Source organism: Ciona intestinalis, chromosome 11, assembly GCF_000224145.3.
Source record: "Ciona intestinalis chromosome 11, KH, whole genome shotgun sequence".
NCBI lineage: Eukaryota > Metazoa > Chordata > Ascidiacea > Phlebobranchia > Cionidae > Ciona > Ciona intestinalis.
In genome coordinates, this window is record NC_020176.2 from 4,070,773 (window position 1) to 4,087,517 (window position 16,745).

The window sequence follows — 16,745 nt, forward strand, 5'->3', positions numbered from 1 at the left end:
GGTGTTAATTGTAAAATAACTTTTTTATTAAGTAACGTTCATAATGGGGTGTATTATTTCAATTTAAAAGTTTGCAGAAGAGTGGCAGAAGGCATAAATTAGGACTTAACATAAAGAAATCATAGATTTTGCATATGTTCTGCATGTTAACAAATGATTTTGTATAAAATACAACTAACAGAGCTCAATTGCGAAACAAATGGAAAAAGTTAAAGGAATCTTACATAGAACATACAAAGAGAATATCGAATGGTGGAGAAGAGGGTGAAGCTGTATTGGGCATGTGGCCTTATTATGACATCATGCATCGCTTAATGACAGCACAACCGCATCGACAAATAGTAAGATTTTCAAGTCAACAATACTGAATAAGTCTATGAATGTAACTTATTTAGCACGATATAGGCAACGACATTCACTGTAACACACATGTTCTATTTAAGTTTAATTCTGCTCTTAAATGGGAATTTAGTAATGTTGCTTCCAAACTATGGTACCTTAGATAGCCATTGTGTATTGTGTGCTTGTGTGTGAAGCACAATGGTGTATGAAAACACAACACAGATGTATAGTGTGAAATTGATGTGAAATATTGGTATATTTATTTCCTTTTATTTCAGGCAATTGTAGCCCCTGGTCTCAGCAACTTGAAAGAAGATACAAGTGATAGCGATGTCTTGGAGAATGAGTTCTTGATACAAAATATCAGTGGAATGTCAACTATGGGTGGCGTGTCAACTATAGGCGGCGTGTCAACTATGTGTAGCATGTCAACTCAGGGCAACATGGTTACTTGTGGACTTTCTTCTTGTTCCAATACCACAACAGATGTAGTGACATGTGGAATTATCCCAAGCACCATCACGTTGCATGGTCGACCTGATAAAACACAAACTTTTCAAGATGAAATGGAAGAAGAAATATCTTCTCTCATGAATACAACCACAACTACTACACCAAGTAAGATAAAGCAGGATCAATTAATAAATGTAACTTACTTTATCGTTATAACACGGGTGATCTGTTTCATACACCTTGTGCCAGCTTACGAATTACTTTTTTTTACAAGTTAATAAACTGATAAATAAGAAATTTTGCTTCTATGATAAATTTTATTCATTGTTTTTTCCTCAGGTTCAGTAGATGCCCATCAGCTGTTCTTTCTCAGCGTTGCCCAAGAAACTAAAAATTGGTCGGACTTGGACAAAGCAAAGTTGAAATTAGAGATTAGAAAATTAATCCTTTCTATTCAATTTGGGCAATAATTTTCATTTTTTATTTTCATTTCTATGTATACTTCAAACAAGTTTTTACAGTTTAATGTAAATAATAGTTATGATATAACACAGAAATATCAAGTGCATCTTTTGTAAAACTTTTATATGAAATAAAATCAATCATTGATTTGACTGTGGTAGGTTTAGGACAGTCCGGAAAAAGGTTTAATTATTTTTTAGATTCCTTTGTGTGGTGGTAATTACACATGAGATCAGATGTAAATTGATAAAAACTTGGTAGGTTTGTCCCATTTGCTGAAGAATTTAATAGCGATTTTATTTTATCAATGTAGTCAGAATTAATGTCAGCCAGCTAAATATTATAAAAATTTTCGTTAAGACACAAAGACAAAGATTTGTGCAGATGCAGTTTAGTAGGGCTCCCCTTTTCCAAAACTGATGTGGTTACTCATGCGCATCGGAGTATTTGATTGACAGCTCACCACTCATGTGTTGTGATTCCAAAAATCGAAAAGCCAACGTAAAACATGGCTCTTTATAAATCTGCTGAAGATGTATTAAACCAAGTAGAAGCGTACAAATCTTCCGTTAAGAAAGCAGTATTCTCTACGAAGTTCCGAAACCCAAAGCAACTTTGTGCGTTAGTTATGGAAACGTTAAAATACAAAGCGGTTTTGGAAGATGTTTTGCAGCAAACTAAACTCATCCAAAATACGAAAGGTATCAGCCGAAACATTGCCCTGCCCCTTCTTTACGATTTTTTGATTGGAAAGGGTATTCGTTGCGGTGGAAAGTTTAAGAAGTTGATAAAAACACGAAAATCTGCCATTAATGCAGCCTTTGCCAGAATCAAATTAAAAAAGAAAGTTTCTAAAACTGAAGACCTTGTCGAAAAAAGTAATTTCACACTGCCAAAGTATTTAAGAGTGAACACGTTGTTGACAACCACGACAAAAGTAATGGAGACGTTGAACAAGGATGGCTTCACACGTGTGGATTGCAGTGTGAATGAAATTGTTGAAAAACAGTTCAGTTCCGATCCAGATATCCCAAACTTGTTAGTTTTTCATTTTAGTACAGATTTCCACGATCATGGCCTCTACAAACTGGGCCATTTAATATTTCAAGACAAATCTAGCTGTATGCCCGCCTTTGTATTAAATCCCTCCCCAAATTCACATGTTATAGATGCATGCGCAGCACCAGGGAATAAGACTTCACATTTATCAGCAATCATGAACAATACTGGTAAACTTTTTGCAATCGACAGGAGTTCGGAAAGAATTGAAGTGATGAAAAAACAGCTCAAAAAAGCAAGCGTTAAAAACTGTGAAGTCATTAATTCTGACTTTTTAATTTTAAAACCAACAGATGAAAAGTTTAAACAAGTTGAATATATTTTGGTGGATCCGTCATGCACTGGCTCCGGAATCATTAGCAGGCAGCTTGAACACACAGAGGAAAAAGATTCAAAATGTTCAAAGCGATTGGAATCATTGTCTAAATTCCAACTGAAAGTTTTAAACCATGCACTTTCGTTTCCAAATGTTAAAAGAGTAGTGTATTCAACTTGTTCGATTCATGAAGAAGAAAATGAGCTTATTGTAAAACTTGCTGTGGAGCAAAATTCAAACTTTGACCTAAAAAAAGTTTTGCCAAAATGGCACAATAGAGGTTTAATATCAGATTCATTTAACGCCGAAAAGTGTGTCCGTTGCGACCCAAATGTAGATTTCACGAATGGATTTTTTGTTGCTTTGTTTGAAAAAAAAATGCATGAATAATTTGTTTTTTGTTTGAAAATAATTGCATACCACCTTGTTGACACAAATGGATGTCTGGCTACTAAGTTGACTCCTTGAATTTTATCATTTAACACACAATCCAAAATCTTTGGCTCCTAGCTACCACCATTCATTTTAGAAAACTAAATACCAAACCTTCCACAATAAGCTGACAGACCTCCTTACCCAACACAAAATCTTATGTCACACTGGCCTATGTCCAGCTGAGCTGGCACCATTCATATTAGAAACCTACTAAACTTCCCCAAATTAGATGGTACAGTTTTTAAAAACTATACCAACTCTCCTGAAGTGGATAGTCCTCCTTACTCAGCATAGGCCTAAGACAAGCAAATAAAATAATTTCTTGTAATTGGTAATATGCTAACCTTATGCTAAAGGTAAATGCAAATCCTATTATACACCAACACAAAAAGGCCAGAGCATAGTCCTGCATGTATTCATAATCGTAGCAATAATGTTCTGTTATATACAGTTGTAGTTTATTCGATGAAAGAATAAAATCGATTCCAGATTAACTGGGAGCAGAGCATGTTAGAAATAGTTCAAACACAGCAGGTAGTTGCTGCATGTTGGCAGATCGTAACTCTCAGCCAGGATCGGTTTAATATCGGTCACTTCTTCCTCCGCCTCCACCACCTCTGTAATCTCCTAGTTTCCGATAAAACAGGTTTATAAAAGAACATGCAAAATATAAAAAGATTTAATGCTGAAAATACACATTTAGCACAATATACAGAAATTAATAAAATGATATTTTTAAATTAAAAATGTTACTTAAGTAAAACAGTCACAACACATATTTAAATAGTCCACACTTAAACTTCAATCGGTTTTATCCAAACACAGTAGAATGTTAAAATTAAACACTAGAAGTAAAGAAAACCAAGTGTTATGCCTCTAGGCAAGTAAGATCGTCACTATCTGTGTTACGCACTATGAATATTTAATGCAGTAGTTGGCATAAAACAAACATAACTTTAAACACAAAAACCGACCCCATTATAAATAAGTTGGTTATTCGGGACCTTACCTGACATTTCATAACAAAAATGCCGGTGCATTTCCCGTTTCTAGTTGAATAACTATCCATTCATCATTCATTTAACAAACCCCTAGACTGGCCAAAAGTATAAATTAATTGAGATTCCAATAGTTATTCTGTACCCATGAGACTTTATTTTAAAAAATACTTAAATAAATAGAACATTAATTCAGTTATTTTAACAGTGAAAAACATCAAATTAACTGTATATTAAAACAAATGTATGAAATGAAAGCTACCTCCGCTGTAGTTGTCATCATTGTATCTTCGGCCTCCTCCGCCACCTCCATAACCGCCGCCACCTCCGTAGCCACCGCCACCACCTCCGTAACCGCCGCCGCCACCTCCGTAGCCGCCGCCACCACCTCCGTAACCACCACCGCCACCACCATATCTACCTCCTCCTCCACGGCCACCATAGCCTTTAAAAGATCAAACTTTTCAATAGGTTACCTTATAAGTGGGAACACATATTAGAAAATAGTTAGGTATTCTCGGTTATACTAGATGGTAGTGTGAAAACACCAAATCCGTAACTACATATGAAGGAAGCTAAAACCGCCAAGCTGAAACAGACAGCAACCTTTGAAAAGACGTTGCAAAACATTATCTGACCAAAGTCCCAAAAATACAGTAATAACTTTTCAAATCATTAGTTTTCTAAATATAAAATACGAGATGACAACATTAACAAAATACCGTATATGACTCGAATATAAAAGGATTTGAATCTCATGCATTCAAAATTCTGTATTGCGCATCCCTACCTTTAAGAATTGGAATGGTATATAAGTTTTAATAGGGTCACTAATAAAACTACAGGTTGCAAACGGTTGCAGATATTTCGACCAGAAACGCTACACGGCCACATCCAATAGATGTCTATTGACCATACGAGTTTAACAAACCAAGTTTTGGTCCGATACCTCTAATGGTTTTTGGGTTATGGTCAAAAAACCATTACGCGGTTGCGGATATTTTGGTTATTATGAAAACTCAAAAACCATTCGAGGTCTCAGACCAAAAGTTGGGTTTGTTAAACTCGTATGGTCATTTGACATCTATTGGGCGTGGCCACGAAGCGTTTCTGTTTGAAATAACCAAAATATCTGCAACCTATAGTTTTATTAGGAACCCGCTTAAAAGTCAGACACCAGTGAACCAGTCCACAGAGTATGGCAGTTCCGGACGAGAACTCGCGCGTGCAAGATGGTTATTTTTCGCACGCGCGTGCTATCATTAAAAATCTGCGTGCAAAGCATGTACAATTTCAAGCCACGTTAGGAAATCTTACTTAATTTAATACGTATTTTTTTCTTTGTTTAATTAATTGGCGTGCATGGGACAAATTGTGGCATGCACCACCAAAAGTCTGTAAAAAAATCGCGCGTGTACCTGCCATAGTCTGCAGTCTGGCCAGTGAAAGCTCTATATGTACACTACAGATTAGGCTGATGGAAAATGTTAGAGGTTGGTAGTTAGGGGTTAATAGTTAGCAAATACTGTTGGGGAAGATTCTTCACCAGCACCTAAGTTATAATATATATAACAACCCATTACCTCCACCGCCACCACCACCACGTTTGGATTGGGCTTCTCTAACAGTTACACTTCTTCCTAAGAAATCCTCTTCGTGCATTTCTTTGATGGCGGTAGCTGCGCCTTCCTCCTCTCTGAAAGTTACGAAAGCAAAACCTCTTGATCGGCCAGTATCGCGATCGGTAATGATAGCTACTTGTTCGACTTCACCAAAATCGCTAAACCGCTTCGTTAGGTCGTCTTCTGTCGCATCGTAGCTGAGATTGCCAACAAAAACTTTACACGCCTCTCCCATTTTTAAGTTGTGTCTGAGAATAAAAAAAACACTGTACGTGTTTCGAACAGGAAGACTTTACTACGTCCAAGAGGTCTAAAGTCGTGTAACGACATAGTTTAAATTTTAAACATTAAACTAACAACTGGCTTATACAGTTATTAAACTATTTATGGACATCTTTAGTGCTACCAACTTGCAAGTACTACGATTTAAAATGATTAGAAACCTTAACCAACCTTATCCAGAAAACAACGAAAACGAAAAGAAGCAGTTCGGTTATTTTGGGGAAGAGGTTTTTGTGTCACGTGGTATAGTGCTCCCATTTTTTTCTTATTTTACTTGGTAGCGGGGAATATTTAAAGCTATACTTCATATGTATGTTATTTTTTTCATTTGTCGCAATACTAAGAATATATTATGCAGTATAACATGCACAAGTAAAACTAAAATATATTTTTGGTTTATTCTGTTGTAAAGTTTAATATTTAGTAATAGAATCGAATTGTATTTTTTATAAATAGGAAGAACGCAACTGGAATACATAGAAGTTTGTGGCCTTTGATCGCAGCGATGTATTTTGGGTAAAATGTTAATGGCCACCAATAGCCTCGCAGTCACATGCTTGATCACGTGGTGAAGTCGCAAAAAACGCCGCCATTAAAGGGCCTAAACACACCCCAAATGTACTTCGCTTTAATCAATAGAGTGTGTTTTTATAATTCCAACGACACCTTACTTGTTTTAATCGGTTCTGTATAACCAAAGATATTCCAGCTCAAACACCGTGAAATTCAAAAAACTGATTTGAAAGTTGCGTGGCGAAAAAAATTGAGAAGTGTACTACCCACGTGACAAACACGTAACAAAATTGTTGAAGCGTGGTCGCTCTCATTCAGAAAGGCGAGAGGCAGTGTTTTCAGCGAAAAACGAGAGAACAAAAAAAACGCAAAAAAGCACAAAAAAACGCAGGTTTCGCTTTTACGAATGAATCAGTCACGTGACTAGTACGTTCCTACGTCACAATCACGGAGCTCGTAGTAAAAAAAAGATAGCGCTAGAGATCACTGTTTGAGGACGAATATCTCCGCCTATACTGGACCAATTTTAATAAGCAAAGTATTTTTGGAATCAATAAAACGGTCGCTTTATGAATTTACCATAAAAAATAAAAGTGGCGTGGGGTGTGTTTAGGCCCTTTAAAACAAGGTGGCGGGAAACACGTGACAGCCATGAGGTTTACTAAAACGGCAGCCATTCTCTAACACGCGTCGTGCCTAAAATATGCTTTGTTTACTATGGTAAACTGAACTAAAATCACTTTGCCGGGGGTCGATATATACAACTTATCTGGGGTCGATATATACAACTTATCTATTTTACTCTTATAAGCACTGTACGTCGAAATAATGAAACTTTTAACTACCGCTTGCCGTTCATAAAAACTAAACTAATTTTCGCACGTACCCTGATGTACACCATTTTACATTGCAACCACTGCACCCAAATCCTAAACTATCATTTTACTTTTTCTAGCTTGCATTAAATTACAATCATTTTACTACAAGTAGCTTACATTAAATTACAATATATATTCATTATGTACATTTGTAGTTTATTCGATGAAAGAATAAAATCGATTCCAGATTAACTGGGAGCGGAGCATGTTAGAAATAGTTCAAACACAGCAGGTAGTTGCTGCATGTTGGCAGATCATAACTCTCAGCCAGGATCTGTTTAATATCGGTCACTTCTTCCTCCGCCTCCACTTCGTCCGCCACCATAGTCACCTGTTAATATTTATCGCAACGAGATGTTGTGTTAAGTCCAGAACAATGTTTATTAACGGTAAAATAACATAACAGGCATGCATTAACAGTTTCATCACACACTTCTAGTCAATTTTACACACACAAAAAACTATTTTTAGTTTTATGGCTTTATATTATTAATATGCTAATACAGATTTACATTACGAATTTAATTTACAACAAAATAAGTTCGAAAACACAAAAAATCAGCCCCATTATAAATAAGTTGGTTATTCGGGACCTTACCTGACATTTCATAACAAAAATGCCGGTGCATTTCCCGTTTCTAGTTGAATAACTATCCATTCATCATTCATTTAACAAACCCCTAGACTGGCCAAAAGTATAAATTAATTGAGATTCGAATAGTTATTCCGTACCCATGAGACTTTATTTTAGAAAACACAATATTAAATTTAAAGATACTACTAAAATTAAAAAAGTATTCGTATAACACAAACAAGATTATGAAAATTAAGATATACCTCCTCCATAACTGCCACGGTCATCATTGTATCTTCGGCCACCGCCTCCATAACCACTACTGCCGCCGTATCTACCTCCGCCGCCACCACCACCTCCGTAGCCACCGCCGAGCCACCGCCACCTCCGTAGCCACCACCCCCATAACCTCCACCTCCACGACCTATAAGCAACAGCAACTTAATTTTACATACAATATAAAGCAGAGTTGTCAAAGCTGATATGAAGGGAAAATATTTCCAGGAAATCAAATCTAGTTTTCGGTGAAATACATGAAGCTTTTCAATTGCGCCTACTATTCTTTATTTATACCATATGATCAAAAAATAATACAATACCTCCGCCGCCACCATCACGTTTTGATTGCGCTTGCCTCACGGAGACATTACGTCCAGCGACATCGGACTCGTTTAAATTTTCAATGGCGTCATTAGCTTCTCCTTCAGAGGAAAACGTAACAAAAGCAAAACCACGGGACCGGCCAGTTTCACGATCACAAATTATGGCGACTTCTTCAACTTGCCCGCTTCCACTGAAATGTTTCCTCAAGTCATCTTCAGTAGCATTGTACGATAGATTACCAACAAAAACTTTACAATTTGCCATGTTTTGGTAATTTGAAAAAACAATCTAATCAACAGCAAAATATAACAGTTATCAATACATAAAGAATGGTAACAGCAAACTTTTTCGTAAGATATAATATTAAAATTATTCACCAAACCACGCACTAGATTCAAGCAGATAAAAACTACACCTACCAACCGACAACCGAAATTAATGGAAGCTAAAATTCGGTTTTGGTAAAGAGATTGAAAAGTCACGTGGTGCAGTGTTGCCAGATTTGGTAAAAACGCACCTTTTTTCCACCACGTGTTCATTACACAAATTTATTAAATTTATGTCCCCGTTAAATTATTAGACTTATTTAAAAATGTAACTACAATACGAAAAAGTATGCACTATTAACACGCTGTTAAATATTTCCAATACATTTTTATATTCGTAGCTGTCTTAAATATTTATTCTGCTCCTAATTGCTTGTCCTGCACCCCGACTTCCACACGAAACTAACAAACCATTTTCTATTTTAGTGCATTTTGTTGTATGGTTCAGCGCAAAATCTCTTTGGTTCAGCGTGAAAACATTAAACAAACCATGGACATTGATTTCGAAGCTTACTGTGCTTGTGCCGTTATCAATCAACCTTTATCTAAATTTTAAAACATTTAAACCCATGCAGACCTACAATCAGAACCATAATAATGATCTGGAACTCAAAGTCCATAGAAATTATATGTTCTTTGCTGCAACCAAGACAATCCTCACTTGCACTGACCTAAGACACAGAAAGAGCAACCAGTTACATTTGCAGTATATCATTTTCCTAACCTAGAAGCACATGATAATAAAAAAACCGCAAAACCAAATTCAACTTATACTGATAATCCTTAAAGTTTCTTGACTACATATACACAAATGTTGGATTTGTAGGACCAGGGCTTTAAGAACCATATAAGTTTCATTGCCATATGGTTTTTTAAGTACCCAGGAACAAAACTTGAAATATATTTCGGGGACGTAATTCCAGCTGAAATACAACTTGCACAATACTGTAGATTTTCTTGTCAAGGCTTAAATAGTCTTACAAATATTTGATGGCACGAAGGGTGTTTATTAACAATATTGATCTGTTATTAACATGAGAAGTAATAAAACTATAATAATAATACAGTGATGGTGGTATGGCAACAATGAACACAAATACTGTCTATTGCAAACATCTTTAGAAGGTTAACAACAAAACCAAGGTTTTCACAATAACTAGTTAGAACGATTGATCATAAAGCTTAAAACACAGCAGAATAACAGGATAAGGTAATAGGTCCCTGAAAATTCTCGGGCTAATGTTTAGTGTAATTAGGCTAAACCTTTGATACAGAACATTAAAACATTTTGGGCATTGTTTGTTTCTTGGCCCCGGTTTCGTTAAGTCGATTACAAATTTAAAATTACAGGGGAAGGAAACTTATTTAGAACACTACTTTCACATTTTAATACATTCCAGTTGGATTGTAAAGATGTGCAGTCTCAATAGGGTAACCATCCTAACCCATTGGTGTACACCACTGCCTTTGGTCTTTCAGTTCCAGATAATAGAAGTTCATTCAGGAACATTGCCACCATTATGATTAATAGATGATGGTTCGGTGCTGATAGTTCTTCCTTCAATGAGTGCAGGTCGGACACTTGTTGACTCTGTAATTAACGTAGTTGTGTGTTCCTCATTTTCATTCCTTTTCTGCGACAAACACGACAAACTGCCACAATTCCCTTGCGGTCCCAGCAAACTCAACAACCCAAGAAAAAAATAGTTGCTGTAAACCCAACTTGATGTCATGATCACCATCAGAAATATTCCAAATCTTTTATAAGCAAGCACAGATGCTGGAAGCATTCCTAATCCTGCTAGAAAAGTCGTGAAAGCAGCAGTGGCGATGGCAGAACCTATCCTTGCAAGAGCGTGCTCCACTCGTCTCTGTCTGTCACTTTTCTCAGGTGCAAGTAGATAAGCAATTGCATAATGTGCAGTAAAGTCAACTGAGAGCCCAACAGAGATGGAAACTGTTACAGATTCTAATACATTTAATTCCCAGCCAGCTAAAGCAAGTGTAGCCACAGTTACAAAGATGACACCCCCTATTGAAAGGTTTACAAATATGCTGACGACTAAGTTACGTGATGTTATCAAAATAACAATCTGGGCAACAAGCAAAGATATCCCAACTGAGGTCAGGGTGCCGGTGTATAAACTAGTCTGTAATGCATACAGATTTAAAGAACTGACAAACCACCCCCCAGCTAAAGTGCGAGGCGCAGAATCCACATGAACTTGCAAAGTTTCTTCAATTTCTTTGACAAATTCCGCTATTTCGCTTTGGGTGGAAGAAGTTTTCTGATTGGTTGGAAATTCAATGATGACACTTCGAATCGAATCTTTCGAATCAAACCTGAAATTATGTTGCAACAGTTAGAAATGCCAAGCATAATGTTTTTTTGCTTTTACTAGACAGTAATAATACTAGTCAAACAATATGGTTCTATTGACACCAATACTTATAAGCATTATGGTGGCGGATATTGCTCTAAACCAGTGGTCACTACTGAGTTGTAACACCCTGGGTGATAGATATTGGGCTCTGGCCTAAGACTAAAATCCCATGGCATGCCTCTCTGTAGAACATCACCCAGAATAGATTTAATGAAACTAAATTCAGATAATAATTAAAGCACAGCATACCACAAATCAAGTGTCTATCGGCCAGAAACTGGATTTAATCATTTAATTTAAAGAATAATATTGCATTAAGATTAATGTATCATTTATACCTAAAGTTAATAAAAAGAATAAGTTGTTCCACTAACCTTGGTCCCGGGGAACTTGGGAACAGCTGTAGTTGTGGGACCACATTAAGTCTTGAGATTGCTTCTTTCAAGCAAAGTTCAAACACATTAGGCTTGTATGGGAACTTTGTCATTTTGCAGCAAGGAGCGCCAGTTTTACATGGGCGAGACTCAATCCATTTCTTCAATGTTTCTATAAAACACATTGAGCTGAACTGGCTGTTTTCTGGTTCTCTGTAGAATTTGTGTGATCGTAAAATGGTGCAGAAGTTTAACAGCCATCGTTGGCTTTGTGGATCTGAGACATTGAATCGGGTGAAGTGAATGTTGCCTTTGTCATCTGGATTCCTTGGATTCCCGTCATCTATTGGTTCGATGCCAAAGATAAACCTTACACTGAGGAAACCTTTGTAATCTTTATCAAAATCGAAATAACGCTGCTGGAGTGGGTATTGTTCAAACAGGTGCTTTTGTTCAAAGAACTGAAGATAAGATGCTGATCGAGGCAGTTGGAAACCTGGGTTGAATACAACGATGTACATTGATGTAATAGCTAGAAGGGTGAAGAAGGTGACCCACAGAATACGGAAACGAACAACTAGTAATACTTGAATTTGGTGAAAAAATACCCTGGATACTTCGGATGCTTGGTTTCGAATGCGAGTGAAGAGACGTATGATGCAGCAAAACACTGACTTTGTGTTGCAGGTAAATTGTAGGTACTTGTGGTGAAATATTATTGAAGCAGGTAGCCAAGTTAGGGCAAATATAAGATTACAAAGCACGGCAAGACCGGTGTAGATACCAAAGCATTTAATGGCAGAGACAGAACTCCAAGCATTGGAGAAAAAGGCTGAAGAAGTTGTAAAACTTGTAACAAACAATGACCAACCAACATGTCGCATGGTTGACTTTGCTACAACTCCAATCCTGCGACCAACTGGGTGTTTTGTGGTCACTCGTTCGTAAACTTTATCCTCACTGCAACACCTTTTCCATGTTGAGTATAAGACAAGGATATGATCAGTTGAAAGTCCCAGCATTACCAGTGTGCTTGTCAGGTTAAGGAATGGAAAGAATGTCACATCGAATATAAACTGATAAATAAAATAAGAAGTGACCATAGCTGCCGTGGTAGCTACAAGGTGCATGGTTGTAATGAATAAGGAACTTGTGTAAATCCAAACTATGACCAACAACAACAACATGGCAACACCTGGATAGATGGAATCTGCAAGTAGAAGGTCCTCGAACACTAAACCATCAACCCCAAAGTCAATGGATGACACTCTGATGCTGTTTTGTTGAGGTTGGTTGTGGAATTTATCATAATATAAATCTAACATTCCTTTTCCAGTATATGCTGGTAAAAATACTGAAGATAATGTGAAATTGAAACGCATAGAGTGGTTTGTACATAAAGAGCCTTGTATGAGGTAGTGAAATATATTGTAAACAGCATCTGTACACACGCCTGGTACATTTCCACACCTTGAGCCAGACATGTAACGATTCAAGGTGTTTAAGTCACTTGAGTTGCAACCTAACTGAAGATCACCTGAGCAGTAATAGGGGGCACACAACATAAGAACTTGCTCAGCTTTTAGGACATCATCTTGGGTCAAGTTAAAACAACTTTTGACGCCGCTTATATAAGCAACATGATTGGCAAGAGATATAGTAGGGCAGCATGACGATAAGGTTTTACGTAAACAAACTTCTGGGTATTCTTGGTGGTCCAAAATTTGGTGCGCTGTCTTACACATTTGAAGCAATGATTGCAGGGACCACAGCGTGACTCCATCGGTGGCTTCGTATATCCATCTTGAGTACCCAAGTTTTACAATTGGTTCCCCTGCATAAGTAATGTAATTTAGATTAGTTCATTAAATTGTAATTCCCATGAGCCAATGTATGAAATATTGATAGGCATATGTTACTAACTGGGTGTATTTCTATACACCAGTAACACAATATAGACATGCCATGCATATTTAAAATATGAAGGTAATGTAACAATGCAAACTTTTGTATTTAAAAGCCCTAATAAGAGTTTACAGTATTGTTTCTTCTCTTTAGAAGTCTAGTTGATACGATTGTTTTAAATTATTAAGTTTACATTTAGGGATGCACATTACAGAATTTCGAATCCATGAGATTCGAATCCTTTTGTATTCGAATCTAATTATGGGATTCGGTATTCTGTTTAATGACGTCATTACACGTCATCTCATATACTATATTAACAAATTTTGAAACTTATTAATTTTGAAAAAAAATATTTTTGTGTTTGTGGGACTTTCGAGAGCAAACGTTTCGTAACGTCTTTTAATAGCCTGCTATACGTTTCATGACGCAAAAACTACCCAATAGTACAATTTTTGATCATTTTACAAGTCAAGATCCAACAAGGCTGTTATGAAAGGGTCAATAAACTGACTTTTGTGGGTAAATTTTTTTTCCTATAAATATAAAAAGATTCGAAATTCTAGATTCGGAATTCTAGATTTGAATTAAAGTATTCTAGGATATCCTAGAATACCTAATTATTCTGTAATGTGCATCCCTATTTACATTGTTATTTCCTTTTTAATCGTGGACAATTTCATATTAACTTGGAGGAATACTCACTAGCATTTTATTATTTCAATAATTTGCTATTTTGTAAATAATCATTCTTAGGAAGAACATTCTTTATTCAGTGCATGACTGCTACTGTCCCCCCTGGATATGCACCAGTGTGATCATTAACCAGCCACACACTATCTCTGTAGCTATGCACCAAATCAATAGTTCATGTCGTGTTAAACTTAATAATAACTAAATAATCAGCCCCCATCCACAAGAATTGAATCGATAGCTTGTTGAAGTAAAAAGTTGCAATCAATATAAACTATCGATGTGGTTTGCCATCCTGCTTATTAAGATATAATGAACTAAATCTAATTGTATGTAATTTTTTATATTTAAGACTCAAATTATTGGCCTGGTATGGAGATTACTATAGCAGGTATTCATTTAAATTGTTCATACATTTAAACAGGATGTCGCACTATCGGTGTGAAACATAATTCCTATAATACAACCCACAGGCCTAAGGTGTTTCTTGCCATGTCTAAAATACTTTTAATGGAAACCCATGTTAAAAACATGTAGTGCTTTTTATTCACGTTATATAATGTGACATTAATTTAATTTAATGATGTAATATTGATTTTTCATTAAAGCAATCGGTGTCTCTTGTCTATAATTTACTAATTTTGTTTTGTATTATGAACCTTTAGAAATAAGATAAGAAATCTGGCTGCAGATATTAGAAAAAGAGTACCACTTAAAAATAATGTTATAAGAAAAAACAATCTGGTTTTTACAAATAATGAGTAGGCTATACTAAAGTTACCCAATATTTCACCTATTTAATGGTTTAAAACATTAAAAGTTATTATAAAGTTATATAAAGTTAAAGTTATATATCAACATTAGTGAAATAATGTAGATAATGCATGTAAATGATTAACGAAACTAACTTGAATTTGGGCAAGTGTAACCATCAGTAATGAAGTTCCAATCCTCATTAAATGATCTTTTCATTCGATTCTTTTTCTTCTTTTTCTTTCGTTTATTCTTTTTTCTTGCCTGTATAAGAAACACAAGCATAACAGTAGGGATACCGGGGAGGACATGTGATCCCACTTTTTTGAAAGAGGGCTGACATTATATGCTTTAGCATCTACATTTTAATTTCAAATCCACATTAGTATTTGTGATGTTGTTAGGTGTTTATAAAAACATACAGAGACAAAGTATATTGCATTTACCACAATAATTAAGGAGGTTCCTCATGTTTGAGTGTGACTGCATTTTAGTAGTGTTAACCTATATTTTGTTTCAAATAAATTGCATGCCCACAGAACGGAGCCAAACAAGGGCCTACCTTTCCCATCAGTGCCTTTCTTTTTAAATAAACATACGGATAGTTTGACAGAGTTGAGTTGTAACCAGTTTGGTTCATCATATTCTCCCATGTCACCAATCTATCGGATAATTCGGTGCCACGAACTTCAAAACCCTGAAATATCAACGAACATAGATAGTCATTATATATAATATATATATATATGTATATAGTATTATTTTTTTATTAATATTTCCATTCCCATAAATGTTTTATAACATTTCCATGTTTTCCAGGAGAAACTTGATCTGGGGAAAAAATTACTTTCACAAAGATAACAACTTTATTTCATATGTGATGTTTTTCATACAATTTTTCTTCTTTCCACTTTTTAAACTGTTGCCCATTGTAACAATATAGGGAAACTAAAAGGCCTGAAGAACCAATGTTTAAAGGTTTGTACCATTAAGAGTAGTTTTAAACCTACTTTGGCTGGATCACTAAAGTCAGGAAGTTCTCCATATACGAGGGTAACAACAAGCAAGGTTGATGAAAGACAAACGCAAAGAAAGATAATAAGAGCTGGGTATTCGGACAGAAGCCAACAGTACCTTGAATGTAATAAACAGTTAAACATATGTTCATAGGAATTCTTTGACAGTATATATATACACATTACATGATTTGAATATTCTGTTATAATGTAACATATAAACTAGACTATGCAAAAGCTTTAACATGGATAAGTATATTTAACATGAAAAGCTATTTTAAAATGATATCTTTTGTGGGCCAATACGTAAAGAGTAGTTTATGTTTCCATTGATCGGGGATTCACCAGCCCCAAACAATTACAAATCCCCCACACGATACACACTACAACTTAAATACAACAACCCATATCTATGTGATTAAACATGTTGAGCATTGCTATTGTACATTTGTATCTTACCATCCAATATTAAGCTCTTCGTTTTCTCTGTTGATTCGTTTGCGTTCAATGTTTTTCAAGACATCTTCGTAAGATTGCTTGTTCCTATTCCCTGACATCTTCACATTGATGTGTTTACTACGTTTTCATCTTACCAGCATACGATGCAAAATTGCAAAACAAACAACATTTCTGAAAATTACGATCTCTATGAAAAAACTCGACTTCGGGGAATTTATTTTAAAAAGAGAGCTTTATAGACAAAATAAATTTGAAATAAACATAAGCTTTTGCTTAATATTTATGCAATGTGGGTCAA

General features: G+C 35.7%; 5 protein-coding genes across 5 annotated transcripts in view; 2 read left to right on the plus strand and 3 right to left on the minus strand.

Annotated features, from left to right (window-relative positions):
* Positions 1-1,414, plus strand: part of LOC100187217 (malate dehydrogenase, cytoplasmic-like) — a 34,272-nt gene extending 32,858 nt beyond the window's left edge. Inside the window, exons 10-12 of the mRNA XM_026836602.1 lie at positions 180-341; positions 621-960; positions 1,135-1,414. Of these exons, the coding sequence (XP_026692403.1) occupies positions 180-341; positions 621-960; positions 1,135-1,265 (633 nt within the window). The 3' untranslated portion in view covers positions 1,266-1,414. The remainder of the gene's footprint in view (positions 1-179; positions 342-620; positions 961-1,134) is intronic.
* A 130-nt stretch (positions 1,415-1,544) lies between these two features.
* On the plus strand, positions 1,545-3,141 carry LOC100182454 (probable 28S rRNA (cytosine-C(5))-methyltransferase). The gene has a single exon (XM_002131242.5). It carries the CDS (start codon positions 1,766-1,768, stop codon positions 3,020-3,022), a length of 1,257 nt encoding a protein of 418 aa, XP_002131278.1. The 5' UTR covers positions 1,545-1,765; the 3' UTR covers positions 3,023-3,141.
* A 318-nt stretch (positions 3,142-3,459) lies between these two features.
* On the minus strand, positions 3,460-6,172 carry LOC109623490 (glycine rich RNA binding protein). Its single transcript, NM_001348517.1, has 4 exons — positions 6,141-6,172; positions 5,649-5,935; positions 4,328-4,510; positions 3,460-3,694 (listed from the first exon to the last, which is right to left on the minus strand). Exons 2-4 carry the CDS (start codon positions 5,920-5,922, stop codon positions 3,648-3,650), a joined length of 504 nt encoding a protein of 167 aa, NP_001335446.1. The 5' UTR covers positions 5,923-5,935; positions 6,141-6,172; the 3' UTR covers positions 3,460-3,647.
* A 1,323-nt stretch (positions 6,173-7,495) lies between these two features.
* Positions 7,496-8,821, minus strand: rgc (glycine rich RNA binding protein). Its single transcript, NM_001032596.1, is given in 4 exon segments — positions 7,496-7,691; positions 8,198-8,306; positions 8,309-8,358; positions 8,534-8,821. Coding segments are annotated over 4 exon segments (480 nt in total). The 5' UTR covers positions 8,802-8,821; the 3' UTR covers positions 7,496-7,638.
* Positions 8,822-9,849: 1,028 nt separating this feature from the next.
* On the minus strand, positions 9,850-16,678 carry LOC100177031 (protein dispatched homolog 1-like). The gene is made up of 6 exons (XM_002125580.5): positions 16,448-16,678; positions 15,983-16,106; positions 15,535-15,669; positions 15,128-15,236; positions 11,622-13,455; positions 9,850-11,206 (listed from the first exon to the last, which is right to left on the minus strand). The coding sequence occupies exons 1-6, from the start codon at positions 16,543-16,545 to the stop codon at positions 10,360-10,362; spliced, it is 3,147 nt and encodes a 1,048-aa protein (XP_002125616.1). The 5' UTR covers positions 16,546-16,678; the 3' UTR covers positions 9,850-10,359.
* Between the last annotated feature and the right edge of the window lie 67 nt (positions 16,679-16,745).

What these genes read in the sequence shown, in the direction of transcription:
- LOC109623490 (NM_001348517.1), bottom strand. Translation starts at nt 5,922, where the DNA reads ATGGGAGAGGCGTGTAAAGTTTTTGTTGGCAATCTCAGCTACGATGCG. An exon ending in TGGTGGTGGTGGCGGTGGAG is followed by an intron (nt 4,511 to 5,648) that starts GTAATGGGTTGT and finishes GATCTTTTAAAG; the next exon opens with GCTATGGTGGCCGTGGAGGA. An exon ending in TGATGACAACTACAGCGGAG is followed by an intron (nt 3,695 to 4,327) that starts GTAGCTTTCATT and finishes ATCGGAAACTAG; the next exon opens with GAGATTACAGAGGTGGTGGA.
- LOC100182454 (XM_002131242.5), top strand. Translation starts at nt 1,766, where the DNA reads ATGGCTCTTTATAAATCTGCTGAAGATGTATTAAACCAAGTAGAAGCG.
- LOC100177031 (XM_002125580.5), bottom strand. Translation starts at nt 16,545, where the DNA reads ATGTCAGGGAATAGGAACAAGCAATCTTACGAAGATGTCTTGAAAAAC. An exon ending in ACTTTAGTGATCCAGCCAAA is followed by an intron (nt 15,670 to 15,982) that starts GTAGGTTTAAAA and finishes TTGATATTTCAG; the next exon opens with GGTTTTGAAGTTCGTGGCAC. An exon ending in CCAAGTTCCCCGGGACCAAG is followed by an intron (nt 11,207 to 11,621) that starts GTTAGTGGAACA and finishes ACATAATTTCAG; the next exon opens with GTTTGATTCGAAAGATTCGA.